Raw genomic sequence first — 14,226 nt, forward strand, 5'->3', positions numbered from 1 at the left:
TGGGAATTCACAAATAGTGACAGTTGAATGCATCGCTTCACCGGATCACATCACAGGAAGGAAAATAGCTGTAGACCTACTGCAGCAGTGTCGACGTGAAGCAGCACAGGGTCCAGTTCTCCAGACAAGGCCAGTCTATCAGACAGGGTCCGGATGAATGAGTCCAGGTCAACATGTGGCTCTATCAGTCGGATCCTAACATACTGGGCCCTGGGAGAGGTCTGCTGAAACTTCTCAAATAGTCTTTCCACATAAAGGGATTTCCCTATAGCAAAAGAAAAGGCAATAGGTAATCTTCACAGAGTACAAAGATGATATATATATATATATATATAGAGAGAGAGAGAGAGAGAGAGAGAGTAGAGTAAAGCAAGCACATTCTGGTATAGAGATTTTACAATGTGTTTTTCTTTACCTACTGCGGGGCGAGCAGATGACACAACCCAGACAGACAGTTTGTCTGGATAGGTCCCTGAGACAGAACTGTGGGATGGTACAGTGAAGTGGTGGTGGAGATATCTTCGGGCACGCTCGGCTGTGATGTCCACTCTTGCCTGTATCTTGTGGATGCTGAAGAAAGATGGCACGTATCTGTGCTGGTGCGTCACGGGGCTGACCAATACCAGGCGGTAATTGGGTCCTGTGGTTCTCTCCAGCTCCTCAAAGAGCTCCCCAAGGCCCACACTTACATCGTAACCCAATAGGCCCGGGTTGACCAAGGTGTAGATCCGTTGCTGGCTCCCTACGGCACCGTCGCCCTGGCCCAGGGCTCGACGGAGGAAAATCTCCACTTGTTCTTCTGAGGTGTTCTCACGGCAGACCAGAATTTCATCTGTAGATGGCAGAGGCTGCTCGGGGCTCTCCATGTAGAAGGACAGAGTGGTGCTCAGGACCTCGGTGGCTGAACAGAGGATGAGGTTAGGCTTCCCTTCTTGGAGTGCCCGAGGCAACTTCCTCTTGACCCACAGCCGGTTCATTTCAGAGAGGCAGGACAGGAAGCGAGCCAGAGTAGCAATGTCAATATGCTCTGTGAGATACCTTGGCATGTTCTCCTTAAAACGCCTCCATAGATCATCCAGATTATCCTCATTCTCCCTTTGAGCCATGGGTGAGATGTCTTCTGTCTCCTCTTCATCCTCAGTATCTGAGAACTCAATCATATCCCCCACTTCTTCAAAATGGCTCTCAGTAGATTTGTAATTGTACCCCAGTCTTTTGTCAGTGTTCTGTCCAGTTGATCTGAAGTCCTCAGACTGTTCAGAAACATATTCATCATCAACACAATCACCATCATCATTCCACAATAATGGCAAACCAGACTGTGTTTCTGTCAACTTTTCTGTAACCAGGACAAAGGCCTCTTTCATATCTTTCAAGGTGCAACCCGCATTGATGGGTGACAGAAGATGCCACACCTGCTGAGGAACCCTGGTTCTCCTCACGCAGATGCTGTAGATCCACTTACACAGGTAAACCATCTGCTCAGATGTGTAGTGGTTCAACGTATGGAACTGGGAACGTTTCTCGCCGATTAAGGCACACCATTCCATGTGGCAGGTCTCCATGGACCGACACAGGGATTGGAGCTCTTCCGTCACCTCACCGCTGTACTGAATCTCTTTACCCCGCAGGGATGAGAAGCTGAGCTGGATGCACGGCTGTTTCTCCCGGCTACACTGGACCTGTGCCTTCCACTGTCGGAAAAGCATGTTGCCAGAAGATTGCATTTGGAGAAGGATATGACCCAGCCTCTGAACTCCCTCAAAAACCTAGAGAGGCAGATCATGCTAAAATTTAATGCCAGCAATAACAACAAAAAAACTTTAGGCCATCATTATGTTCTTTTTCAGAAGGGCTCAAATCTATGAAGTCAATTGACCTGGGTGAACCTGTTGACTTGCTCCTTGCCATGCTGTCCTTTGGATGACATTAACATCAGCTTGTTTTGCAGCTCCACTAGATTGTCCAGGCTGTAGCTCTTCACCTCATTGTCCTTCCTCACAATGACAACCAGCAGGCTCTGCAGGCACCTCTGCTAACAGGATGGTAAGACGAGGAAAAAGAAGAAAAAAGGACAACAAAAAAAAGGAACATATATTCTTACATTTTCCAATATGAATATGCAATCCAGTCGAACAGGGCCCTATTTGTGTCAATGTATTTCTAAGATCCAAACCAATATCAGGATTTCAAGTCTTTGGATTTCATGGTCTTGTTAAGTCACTGCAGATTTGGTATTATCCTTTCACCCACCCTGTCTGTGTGTGCCTCCGGCCAGCCAACAAGGTACACCCCCTGGGCATTAATAGCTGATGCCAGGGAGAGAGAGGACTGCTCAACAGACCCATGGGTTTCCCTCAATCCCTTCAGCCAGGCCAGCAAACGACACGAGTCCCTCTAGAACACACACACCAGAATGATCGACATAACCAGGTTACGATACACATGTAAGGAAACAGTCAGCCTCTGAATACCAGTTCAAACGGAATATGAAGAACAGGCACAAACAATATTCACCAATTTGTCAGGGAGCCTTTGGTCTCTTTGTAGGGTTTCCCACACCTGCCTGGCCGAGGTCATGAACTCCTTAAAGCCTGCACGGGGGGGCAGGCAGTAGAGAAAGGGGCCGTAGCCCATCACTGCATCGTGGAAACAGGCCACTTGGTCAATCTCTGTGTCGTTCTCTCCAGCTGAGATGGAGGCCAATTCCACAAAAACCTTCACGTCACTCATGTCTATTTAAAGAAATATAGCGAGAATAGAGTTAGAGTATGACCGCATCTAAGTTACAGCATGCCCACATTTAAATGCAAATTTCAATTATTAAATACATTACAATTCATGAATGCACCTTAATTCAGGATTTAGCTCCCTAACTAATGTTTACACAGGTAAATGCTTATGGTTGTTTAGAAAGACAAATGTCCAGTGTCTTACTCTGGAGATGTTTCTGGACCCAGCTGACCAGAGCCTGGCTCTCCAGGAACGCCTCCAGACACTTGGTCTCTTGCAGGGTGACTGAGGAAAGCTTCTGCTTGGCCTGGATGAGGTCATCGCTCAGAGACCGCAGAGCCCTTTGTTTGAATGAGCCATCCTCCTGTATGATGCACAGCAAATCTTATCACAAAACATTTAAACAACATAGAATAGAGACAATCAGACAACAATGTAAATGGCAAACTGTCTGGAAGAAATGTAAAGAGGTTCCTAAAGTAAACATGAACCACATTCTTTTTACAATAACACCATAATTAAACAGAGACATATTACCAGCTGGGTGAGACTGTGAATCTCACTGAAGTCTCCGCCGAGCTCCATCCTCTCAGCGATCCTCAGGACTACACAAGCCAACACAGCAGCCTGATGGAGCTGCCGATACTCCTGAATCTGCCCCAATCTGACCTCCACCCAGTCTGGCTCCAGTTCCGTGTGCCCCAGCAGCCTGCTGGACATCAGCCACAGCTCCTTCCTCATCTGCGCCCCGTCGCCCACGTCCCCTGAGGCCTCTAGGGCCTGGTCGATCTGCGCGAAGGTGGCGGACTCCAAAGCGATCCTAAATCCGAGCTGGAGGAAGCGGCTCAGCTGGGGCTTCCAGATGATGTCATAGACCTGTGTGAGGGTCATTGGTATGGGAATGGGTCTGGTAAGGTCGTCATTGGCGACCTCTAAGCACCGGTCCACCCAGGAGCGAAGCAGCAGGTTACTACCACGCGTCTCGTGCATCTCCCTGGCCATGTCCAGAACCACACGGCTGGTTGTGTACCACCAGCCCAACCCCGGGGATGCCGGCTGCTCCTCCTCTTGCACCAAACTGCAGGGCTGGACCTCCACCAGTTTACTCAGGCTCACTGACTGGAGGTCAGCTCTGTGTTGCTCCTTCAGACTGGGGATCTCTGGAGCTGTGGGATGAAGATTTTAATTGCGTTGAATCGTAATAGCCGATAGAGTATCTGTCATTTTATTTCACCCAAAGCCATGTAAGAGAGTTGTGCAAATGTGTTCTCTAGATTATGATGCATTTACATAGATGACACATTAAGACAATGCAATGTAGCTGAATGTCTACACCTAGAACAACATAAACAATTCTAAAATTATTATATGTCTCTGACATCACCCATCTGTGTAACATAGCCACTATACATTATCTAATTATATTTTATAAATGTTTGGTTGCTCACCTGTGATCATGTCGGAGACCTTGCCCATCATCTTGATGAGTGTGTCCACTTGTTCCCATTGCTGTTTAAAGGCCTGGAGGTCTTTTTCTCTTTGAGCCAGGATCACCTCGGCATTAGCAGGGACGGCGTTTGTCTTAGCATTCCTCCTATCTGTTGAACACAAGTAGAAGAAACAATAGCATCTGCCAAACTCTGAGATCATATTAGGACATATACTACACTTTTTAAAACATGTACACAAGCAGGAAAATAAGCAGTAATAGTATTAATATAATTATTAAGTCAACAACAAACATATTTAACCATCAGTTAAGTATTGTATTGAGAGCTCTGAAGACACATACACTGGAGGTAGATCTTCTGGAACTTCTCTCTGTGTTTCAGAATGGTCTCTAGGTGTCCTACAGCTACATGGCCCAGACACAGAGCCTCTACCAGGGAGGCCAGGGCCCTCTGACAGCTTCCCAGCACCTCGGCAGCCTCAGCATCCACCTGGATGGCCTTCCAGTCCCCTGGAACGCAGCAAGGTATCTATGAACTACAGACTAATTTTGCACATGCTACTATTCCCTTCAAGCCAAATAGAAACTTGAACTCTCCATAATGTGGCCTAGTTTTCGCATAGCAGATAACTGAGTACAAACTGGGCTACCCTGAGTCAGGAGGTGATGGACAGCAGACTCTGGGTCCAGCAACTGACTGACGGGATTGTTCCCGAACCGCTCTGCTGATCCAAGGACAATGGAGGAGAGAATCCAGGAAGGGAGTGGATTACACAGAGGGGACAGCGTCTGCAGCAGGGCCCTCTCTTTACCTTCCTGACAATCAGAAATACTTTTCATTAACAATCACATGGTTCAGACTCACTCACTCAGTCACTCAACCGCCTGGTCCAAATACCCAAACCAACAGTCACTCAACTGCCTGGTCCAAATATCCAAACCAACAGTCACTCAACTGCCTGGTCCAAATATCCAAACAAACAGTCACTTAAACGCCTGGTCCAAATATCCAAACCAACAGTCACTCAACCGCCTGGTCCAAATACCCAAACCAACAGTCACTCAACTGCCTGGTCCAAATATCCAAACCAACAGTCACTTAACTGCCTGGTCCAAATACCCAAACCAACAGTCACTTAACTGCCTGGTCCAAATAACCAAACCAACAGTCACTCAACTGCCTGGTCCAAATACCCAAACCAACAGTCACTTAACTGCCTGGTCCAAATATCTAAACCAACAGTCACTCAACTGCCTGGTCCAAATATCCAAACAAACAGTCACTCAACTGCCTGGTCCAAATATCCAAACCAACAGTCACTCAACCGCCTGGTCCAAATACCCAAACCAGAAGTCACTCAACCGCCTGGTCCAAATACCCAAACCAACAGTCACTCAAACGCCTGGTCCAAATACCCAAACCAACAGTCACTCAACTGCCTGGTCCAAATACCCAAACCAGAAGTCACTCAACCGCCTGGTCCAAATACCAAAACCAGCAGTCACTCAACCGCCTGGTCCAAATCCCCAAACCAGCAGTCACTCAACCGCATGGTCCAAACATCAGGTCATTTGTTTTTCACAAAGATTTAAAGTTAGAATAACTCTGACCCAGGCAGCTGGTTAAAGATGGACGCCACTGACCTGACAGATGGTCTTGACAGCAGAGTGACACAAATCCCGGAAGCAGGTCTGTATGGTGTCATGACTGTTCTCGATAGCCTTCACCGATGTATCCAGGCAGCACAACACTACCCGTTCCACAACACTGGCCTGGGGAGTCACACAAAACGGTTGACCACTGAGAATATAGGGTGACTGGCTACCTCCAAACATTCATACTAACATATTTTGTATCTCAATTATAATATCAGTTCAATCCACTGAATGTGCACCTTTTCTTTAAGGCCTGACGTGTGTCAAACTGAATCACTAGCCTGGTTTATATTCTCTTACCCTAGAGATCCTCTTCCTCAGGTCTTTCTCCAGACTGGCTCTCCACTGGCTTGACACGGTCTGCAGGGGGTATTCTACCTTGAAGAAGGCATCCCACATCTACCCACAAGGTTGAAAACATACACACACGCACGCACAAACATCTTTATTCATTAATATTTATGAAAACTATCAAATTATGGTGGCCAATATTGTCTACTATATTGTCATGCATGTCCAATAAATTGGTTATAGCACCTCTATTTCTTTGGGGTAGCTGAGGGATTTACACTCTTTCAGAATGGGATTGTGGAGTAAGTTGTCTCTCCACGGGATGAGATGTTGTCTCTGCAAATTCCCCAGCATGTCAGTGACCTGGGATTCTTCTGACTCTTCATCCACAACATCCTGGGGTGAACCAACGACGAAACATCCGACAAAGGGTTAGAGCTCCAACCACATGACCTGACAATGACTCAACAGGGAGTTGGGCAACCGCATTACCTCCTTTGGAAGTGCAGCAGGAATTTCGGCCACTTTCAGCACTAGTTGGAGGGACAAGACTACTGCCTTGTAGAATGGCACCAGTTTCATCAATTTGCAAGTATTTTGCAAAACGCTGATGCAACTCCCAAAGACTGACTTCACAACCCCAGACTCTGCCAGCCTATTATAAAAGAAACAAGCAACAACTTCAGTAACAGAATACCTTAACACAAAGTACTCATACTGAATACAGGGTTGAGTACCTTTCCTTCTGTTCCTCAACTTTCTTTAGTACATAACACAGGATGTTTTCAGTAGCCTGCAGGTTGAGACAAAATTGTTAAATAAAAAATCAAAACAGCATTTCTATCCAGCTGCCTAATCTTTAGATTTTCAGAGAATCGATCCAGCAACCTTTTGGTAACAGATCAGAAGCTGTATCAGCAAATGCCCAGTCATAAAATACATCTACATAGTACCTCTGCATTCTGTTTTGCTCTGCTGTTCTCCATATTCTCCTGAAGCTGTTGAAGCCTGTATAGTAGGCTCTGGATGAGATGTTCTGGAAAAGCATCAGTCAGTGTGGAGAATTCTAAAATGTCCTCAAATGCCACCAGGCACAACCAGCTGGTCCAAACCAGAGGCATCTCTTTACCCACAGACGCGTGGTTCTGGACCAAAGTTAGCATCATCCTGTAAAATAGTGGATTGTGATTGAGAGATAGTTGTTCAATTTTACCGACTCTTTTTTTTTTTTACAGCCTCAGTCTGTGAGTCAAAATTAAAGCAAACCTTCTTTTGTCAGGAACATTTCTAATATTATCTCTGAAGGTTTTGAACTGGACCTTGTCCAGTCCTGCCCAATTCCCCTCCTCTACTGTAGGACCAAGTCTGCAAGATTCTGCTCCTGGTTGTCTGAGCATGTGCAGTAGAGGAATGAGTAAAGGAAGTTCTAAGATGGTCTTCTTCGCAAGGTGGTTAATCAGTCCAACCACGGTACTGAAAGTGCAGAAAAAAAGAAAGTGATATCTATCATATTTTACAAAATATTCTTGAAGGCACTGTTAGATTTACAAGTATGGTTAGATACGGAAATAATTGGACACTGACACAAGTTTTGTTATTTAGGCTGTTAACCAAAATATATTAAAGTTACAGTTAAATAATGAATATGGGCTTAAATGCAGTCTCTCAGCTTTAATGTGAGGGTATTCAAATTGGAGGAAGGGTTTAAGAATTACAGCTCTTTAATATGCAGCCCCCTCTTTTTCAAGGGACCAAAAGCAATTGGACAATTGACTCAAAAGCTGTTTCATGGACAGGTGTGGGCTATTCCTTCGTTATTTCTTCATTAATTATGCAGGTAAAAGATCTGGAGTTGATTCCAGGTGTGGCATTTGCATTTGGAAGTTGTTGCTGTGAACCCACAACATGTGGTTAAAGGAGCACTCAATGCAAGTGAAACAGGCTGCACCAAAAATTAAGAATCCATCAGAGGAACTTTAGGAGTGGCCAAATCAACAGTTTGGTACATTCTGAGATTAAAAGAAAGCACTGGTGAGCTCTGCAACACAAAAAGGCCTGGATGACCACGGAAGACCACAGTAGTGGATGATCATAGGATCCTTTCCATGGTAAAGGAAAACCACTTCACAACATCAAACCAAGTGAAGCACACTCCAGGAGGTAGGTATTTCATGTCTGCTCAGATTCAGCCAAGTCAATCACCTGATCTCAACTTGATCGAGCATGCATTTCACTTGCTGAAAACAAAACTTAAGGCATAAAGATCCAGGAACAAACAACAACTGAAGACAGCTGAAGTAAAAACCTGGCAAAGCATCACAAAGGAGGGAACCCAGCGTTTGGTGATGTCCATGCATTCCAGACTTTAAGCAGTCATTGCCGGCAAAGGATTCTCAACAATGTATTATAAATGTACATTTTATTTATGATTGTGTTAATTTGTCCAATTACATTTGAGACCCTGAAATAAGGGGAATGTGTATGAAAATGGTTTCAATTCCTAAATGTTTCATACAATATTTTAGTTCACCACTTTGAATTAAAGCTCAAAGTCTGCACTTCAATTGCATCTCGGTTGTTTCATTTCAAATCCATTGTGGTGGCGTACAGAGACATAATTATGAAAATTGCGTCATTCTCCAAATATTTACAGACCTAGCTGTATATTTAAATCATATTTACAATTGTGATGTTGGGAGATCATTCTGCAATCCCTCAATGTTTTTCTTGCCCAAGGCAGTGCTTGAGGACACCAGATGACAAAGCTCTGCCCAGCCTTTTACTCCAAGATCTATTCCACAAGCTATGCAGACCCTGAACACAGACAAACCTAGCAGGAGAGGGTTGCTCGAAATCCTACTCTTTTGTGATGCTCCCTCGGAACGCAAGATCAGCAGCAAACGCTCAGAAATCAATTCTGAGATCTGTGTAGAGAAAGCAGACAAGACTGTAATGAATACTTTTTTTTATTTTTTATTAAATGTTAAAACATTGTTATCACTCCAACCTTTATCTGTGGGGGTGTTGAGTTGTATGGGTACAACACCCTGTGGACAGCTGAGTCGAAACTTTCATGAAGATGTTTTAAGCTCTCAATTATACTGCCCTCCTGGTAGGATAGAGGAAACTTGTCAAAGACTCTGTCCAGCAACACTTCAGCAGATCTTTTCCAGGCATTGGAAAGTTCCGTCCCCTTTGATTTTGTCCAACTTTTGAGCCAGTTGGTGACATTCCACCCTTCCATCTTATTTATGTGACCTTCATAAAGATGCAACTCTGGATAGAAAAATAGAGGCATCAGATTGCAAAGTAAAGAAATACAATATATACATATAATGAAAATCATTCATTGCAATTTTTCTAAAACAATAGTCTTTACCTTTTACTCCTTGATCACAGGGAATTTTTGTATTCCTTTTGGCTATCTCAATAATATATTTCTGCCTTTGACTGACACCATAATGATAGCACATTATTTGGCCAGGGACAATGTGATGTTCCTCCACAGAGAGACTTGCTTCTACTAGATAGCCTCCCTGCTGAGGTTTGCCGCTGTACATGAAATAACAAAAACAATATTAAAGTATTCACCTGAGAGATGCCATTCATAGCAAATAAGGTATGTTATGATTATTTTACAAATTACAGTTTGTAGTGGAATATCAGTACTTCAAGCCCGGTGTTCTGCACACTCACATGAAATAATCAATGGTCAAGGGGAAAACTTCATTTCCACAATAGAGAAGCAATGTGTCATGTTCTTGGTTGAACCTAAACTTCTTGTCCAACACAGCGTAGATATGAAAGGTGAACATTGGAACTGCAGGAGGACACCTAATGGGGAACCGTTCTCTGTGGAACATGCAAGAATAAAAAAACAAACATGTTTAGTCATTTTAGAAACAGCGATAAAGACGTAAAATAAAAATATGTACAGTGGGGCAAAAAAGTATTTAGTCTGCCACCAATTGTGCAAGTTCTCCCACTTAAAAAGATGAGAGAGGCCTGTAATATTCATCATAGGTACACTTCAACTATGAGAGACAAAATGAGAGAAAGAAACCCAGAAAATCACATTGTAGGATTTTTAATGAATTTATTGGTAAATTATGGTGGAAAATAAGTATTTGGTCAATAACAAAAGTTAATCTCAATACTTTGTTATATACCCTTTGTTGGCAATGACAGAGGTCAAACGTTTTCTGTAAGTCTTCACAAGGTTTTCACACACTGTTGCTGGTATTTTGGCCCATTCCTCCAAGCAGATCTCCTCTAGAGCAGTGATATTTTGGGGCTGTTGCTGGGTAACACAGACTTTCAACTCCCGCCAAAGATTTTCTATGGGGTTGAGATCTGGTGACTGGCTAGGCCACTCTAGGACCTTGAAATTATCAGTGGTTTTGTATGTCTTCCATTTTCTTATAATTGCTCCCACAGTTGATTTCTTCACACCAAGCAGCTTACCTATTGCAGATTCAGTCTTCCCAGCCTGGTGCAGGTCTATAATTTTCTAGTGTCCTTTGACAGCTCTTTGGTCTTGGCCATAGGTGTCTTTTATACTCATAACAAGTTCAAAAAACAGGTGCCATTAATACAGGTAACGAGTGGAGGACAGAGGAGCCTCTTAAAGAAGTTACAGGTCTGTGAGAGACAGAAATCCTGCTTGTTTGTAGGTGACCAAATACTTATTTTACCAAGGAATATACCAATAGATTCATAATTTGTGATTTTCTGGATTTGTCGCTCATAGCTGAAGTGTACATATGATGAAAATTACAGACCTTTTTAAGTGGGAGAACTTGCACAATTGGTGGCTGACTAAATACTTGTTTGCCCCACTGTATGTTATGTTTTCTGTCAAGTGTCATGTTGTAAAATGTTTTGGGACATTTTTAATGTAATATTGATAAGGGAAACAAAATAACTCGTAATAGAATGCCGTAGGCTGAGTGCTACAGTGAGGGAAAAAATTATTTGATCCCCTGCTGATTTTATTTGCCCACTGAAAAAGAAATGATCAGTCTATAATTTTATTGATAGGTTTATTTGAACAGTGAGAGACAGAATAATAACAAATAAATTCAGAAAAACACATGTCAAAAATGTTATAAACTAATTTGCATTTTAATGAGTGAAATAAGTATTCGACCCCTCTCAATCAGAAAGATTTCTGGCTCCCAGGTGACTTTTATACAGGTAACAAGCTGAGATTAGGAGCACACTCGTAAAGGGAGTGCTCCTAATCTCAGTTTGTTACATCTATAAAAGACACCTGTCCACAGAAGCAATCAGATTCCAAACTCTCCACCATGGCCAAGACCAAAGAGCTGTCCAAGATGTCAGGGACAAGATTGTAGACCTACACAAGGCTGGAATGGGCTACAAGACCATCACCAAGTAGCTTGGTGAGAAGGTGACAACAGTTGGTGCGATTATTCGCAAATGGAAGAAACATAAAAGAACTGTCAATCTCCCTCGGTCTGGGGCTCCATGCAAGATCTTAACTCGTGGAGTTGCAATGATCATGAGAACGTTGAGGAATCAGCCCAGAACTACACGGGAGGATCTTGTCAATTATCTCAAGGCAGCTGGGACCATAGTCACCAAGAAAACAATTGGTAACACACTACACCGTGAAGGACTGAAATCCTGCAGATGTACAGGCCTGTGTGAAGTTTGCCAATGAGCATCTGAATGATTCAGAGGAGAACTGGGTGAAAGTGTTGTGGTCAGATGAGACCAAAATCGAGCTCTTTGGCATAAAGTCAACTCGCCGTGTTTGGAGGAGGAGGAATGCTGCCTATGACCCCAAGAACACCATCTCCACCGTCAAACATGGAGGTGGAAACATTATGCTTTGGGGGTGCTTTTCTGCTAAGGGGACAGAACAACTTCACTGCATCAAAGGGATGATGGACGGGGCCATGTACCGTCAAATCTTGGGTGAGAACCTCAGCCAGGGCATTGAAAATGTGTTGTGAATGAGTATTCCAGCATGACAATGACCCAAAACACACGGCCAAGGCAACAAAGTAATGGCTCAAGAAGAAGCACATTAAGGTCCTGGAGTGGCCTAGCCAGTCCCCAGACCTTAATCCCATAGAAAATATGTGGAGGGAGCTGAAGGTTCAAGTTGCCAAACGTCAGCCTCAAAACCTTAATGACTTGGAGAAGATCTGCAAAGAAAAGTGGGACAAAATCCCACCTGAGATGTGTGCAAACCTGGTGGCCAACTACAAGAAACATCTGACCTCTGTGATTGCCAACAAGGATTTGGCCACCAAGTACTGAGTCATGTTTTGCAGAGGGGTCGAATACATTTCTCATTCATTAATATGCAAATCAATTTATAACATTTTGGACATGCGTTTTTCTGGATTAGTATGTTGTTATTCTGTCTCTCACTGTTAAAATAAACCTACCATTAAAATTATAGACTGATAATTTCTTTGTCAGAGGGCAAACATACAAAATCAGCAGGGGATCAAATAATTTTTTTCTTCACTGTATCTTACCGACTTCCTGTAGTTTCCTTTTTATCTGTAGTCTGAGGATCCAGCTCCTTCGACCTCTTCTGGGTCTTCCTTTTATTTTCTGCTGCTACTTCAGCATAAGACTTGGTTCCCGGTTCAACTCCCTTCACTGCCGGGGTGTCTCCTGTGGGATTCCTTTGGTTTTCTCCTGAAGGAGCTACCCCTTTTCTTGATTCTGCCTTGTTCTTCATCTCCTCACGGGGTTCCAATGCTGCTCCTTCATTTACCACTCCATCACTGATCCGTATTTGCTCATTTGTTAACGGAGTTGAACCAGGAATGTTATTTTGTAGTAACACAGCTGTGTGGGTGCTGTCATCTCCCATTGGCTGACTGGAATCAGGGCAATCTTCTGCCATTGGCTGACTGGAATCATTGTGGTCGTCTGCATTTGCCTGACTGGAATCAGTGTGGTCTCCTGCAGTTGGCTGACTGGAATCAGTGTGGTCTTCTGCAGTTGGCTTAAAGCAAACAGTGTGGTCTTCTGCCATTGGCTGAGTGGAATCAGGGCAATCTTTTGCCATTGGCTGACTTGAATCATTGTGGTCGTCTGCCATTGCCTGACTGGAATCAGTGTGGTCTTCTGCAGTTGGCTGACTGGAATCAGTGTGGTCTTCTGCCATTGGCTGAGTGGAATCAGAAGGTTCTGTCTGTGTCTGTTGTGTGGTCAGTACAACTCTTGGGGTTTGTGTTGCCCTGTTTTTGCCTTTAGACTTCCTTGTTTGAGTGTGAGCTTGGACCTTCTTAGCTTGCTTGACATGTACTGGTACTGCATAATGTGTCGGCTGCTTGGGCTGGTCTGGGTGAGGTGGGTCAGGGGGGCGGGGCTGTTGAGGTGGGTTTGGGGACTGGACCTGGTGTTGATCTGGTGCCTGTGTTTCTGAGGTTTGAAGCACCTCGTTCATTGGTGTCTCCATCTCATCCACCTTACCCTTTTCCAGCACATTCTCTCCATCTCCGCCTTTAAAACCCCCTTGATTTTTAGTTTTTCTCCTGTTACCTCTCCTCCTGTTTTTCTTCTTCATATCCTGATCACTCCTGGGGAACCTTTCTTCAGCCTGCTGATATAAAAGTAATAAACGAGCCATGATAGGTCTATCAGTTAATCATTTTGATAAGAAAGATATGTACTGTTACACAACATGTTACTGTTTGTTGGCCCGATTTTAATGAAACTTTGGTGAATGACGACTCACAGAGAACTGGCTTTTTCGGATTTCAATGACTGGCCAGATGGTGGGGCTATAGCAACCAACTGAAAATGCATACATTTGGCAATAGAACACATAAGGTACATACTGACAGATTTTCCTTGCCTGGCTACCCAAACACCTTGCTCCAACATAACTCTCTAAATCAAACTGTCAAACTGGTTCCATAGATGGCCGAGTGTCTGCAGGTTTTCCCTCTCACCTTGTGCTTGATTGATTCATTAGGTCACAAATTAGCTAGTATCTCCCGGCTGTTTGTTTAGAGTTAGTCCAGAGCCAGAACATGCATTGGTAAATCAACAATTCAAAAAGTCATACTTTGCATTGATAGTCAGATTAGAAGAAGATGATT

At 43.8% G+C, this 14,226-nt stretch overlaps 1 protein-coding gene across 5 annotated transcripts in view; it reads right to left on the minus strand.

Annotated features, from left to right (window-relative positions):
* Nucleotides 1-14,226, minus strand: part of rnf213b (ring finger protein 213b) — an 88,605-nt gene that overhangs the window by 73,170 nt on the left and 1,209 nt on the right. For 3 of the 5 annotated variants that reach the window (XM_034292812.1, XM_029120444.2, XM_029120449.2), the window contains 22 exons: nt 12,646-13,724; nt 9,827-9,982; nt 9,510-9,682; nt 9,138-9,406; nt 8,813-9,054; nt 7,397-7,603; nt 7,084-7,297; nt 6,868-6,923; nt 6,623-6,785; nt 6,377-6,526; nt 6,140-6,238; nt 5,828-5,956; nt 4,834-4,999; nt 4,526-4,693; nt 4,182-4,331; nt 3,271-3,899; nt 2,938-3,097; nt 2,518-2,735; nt 2,254-2,397; nt 1,880-2,035; nt 416-1,769; nt 81-265 (listed from right to left, as the gene is read on the minus strand). In XM_034292812.1, coding sequence (XP_034148703.1) covers nt 81-265; nt 416-1,769; nt 1,880-2,035; nt 2,254-2,397; nt 2,518-2,735; nt 2,938-3,097; nt 3,271-3,899; nt 4,182-4,331; nt 4,526-4,693; nt 4,834-4,999; nt 5,828-5,956; nt 6,140-6,238; nt 6,377-6,526; nt 6,623-6,785; nt 6,868-6,923; nt 7,084-7,297; nt 7,397-7,603; nt 8,813-9,054; nt 9,138-9,406; nt 9,510-9,682; nt 9,827-9,982; nt 12,646-13,724 — 6,267 coding nt within the window. The remainder of the gene's footprint in view (nt 1-80; nt 266-415; nt 1,770-1,879; nt 2,036-2,253; nt 2,398-2,517; nt 2,736-2,937; nt 3,098-3,270; nt 3,900-4,181; nt 4,332-4,525; nt 4,694-4,833; nt 5,000-5,827; nt 5,957-6,139; nt 6,239-6,376; nt 6,527-6,622; nt 6,786-6,867; nt 6,924-7,083; nt 7,298-7,396; nt 7,604-8,812; nt 9,055-9,137; nt 9,407-9,509; nt 9,683-9,826; nt 9,983-12,645; nt 13,725-14,226) is intronic. The other 2 variants (XM_029120446.2, XM_029120445.2) reach the window with 2 other exon arrangements.

Source organism: Esox lucius, chromosome 6, assembly GCF_011004845.1.
Source record: "Esox lucius isolate fEsoLuc1 chromosome 6, fEsoLuc1.pri, whole genome shotgun sequence".
Classification (NCBI taxonomy): domain Eukaryota; kingdom Metazoa; phylum Chordata; class Actinopteri; order Esociformes; family Esocidae; genus Esox; species Esox lucius.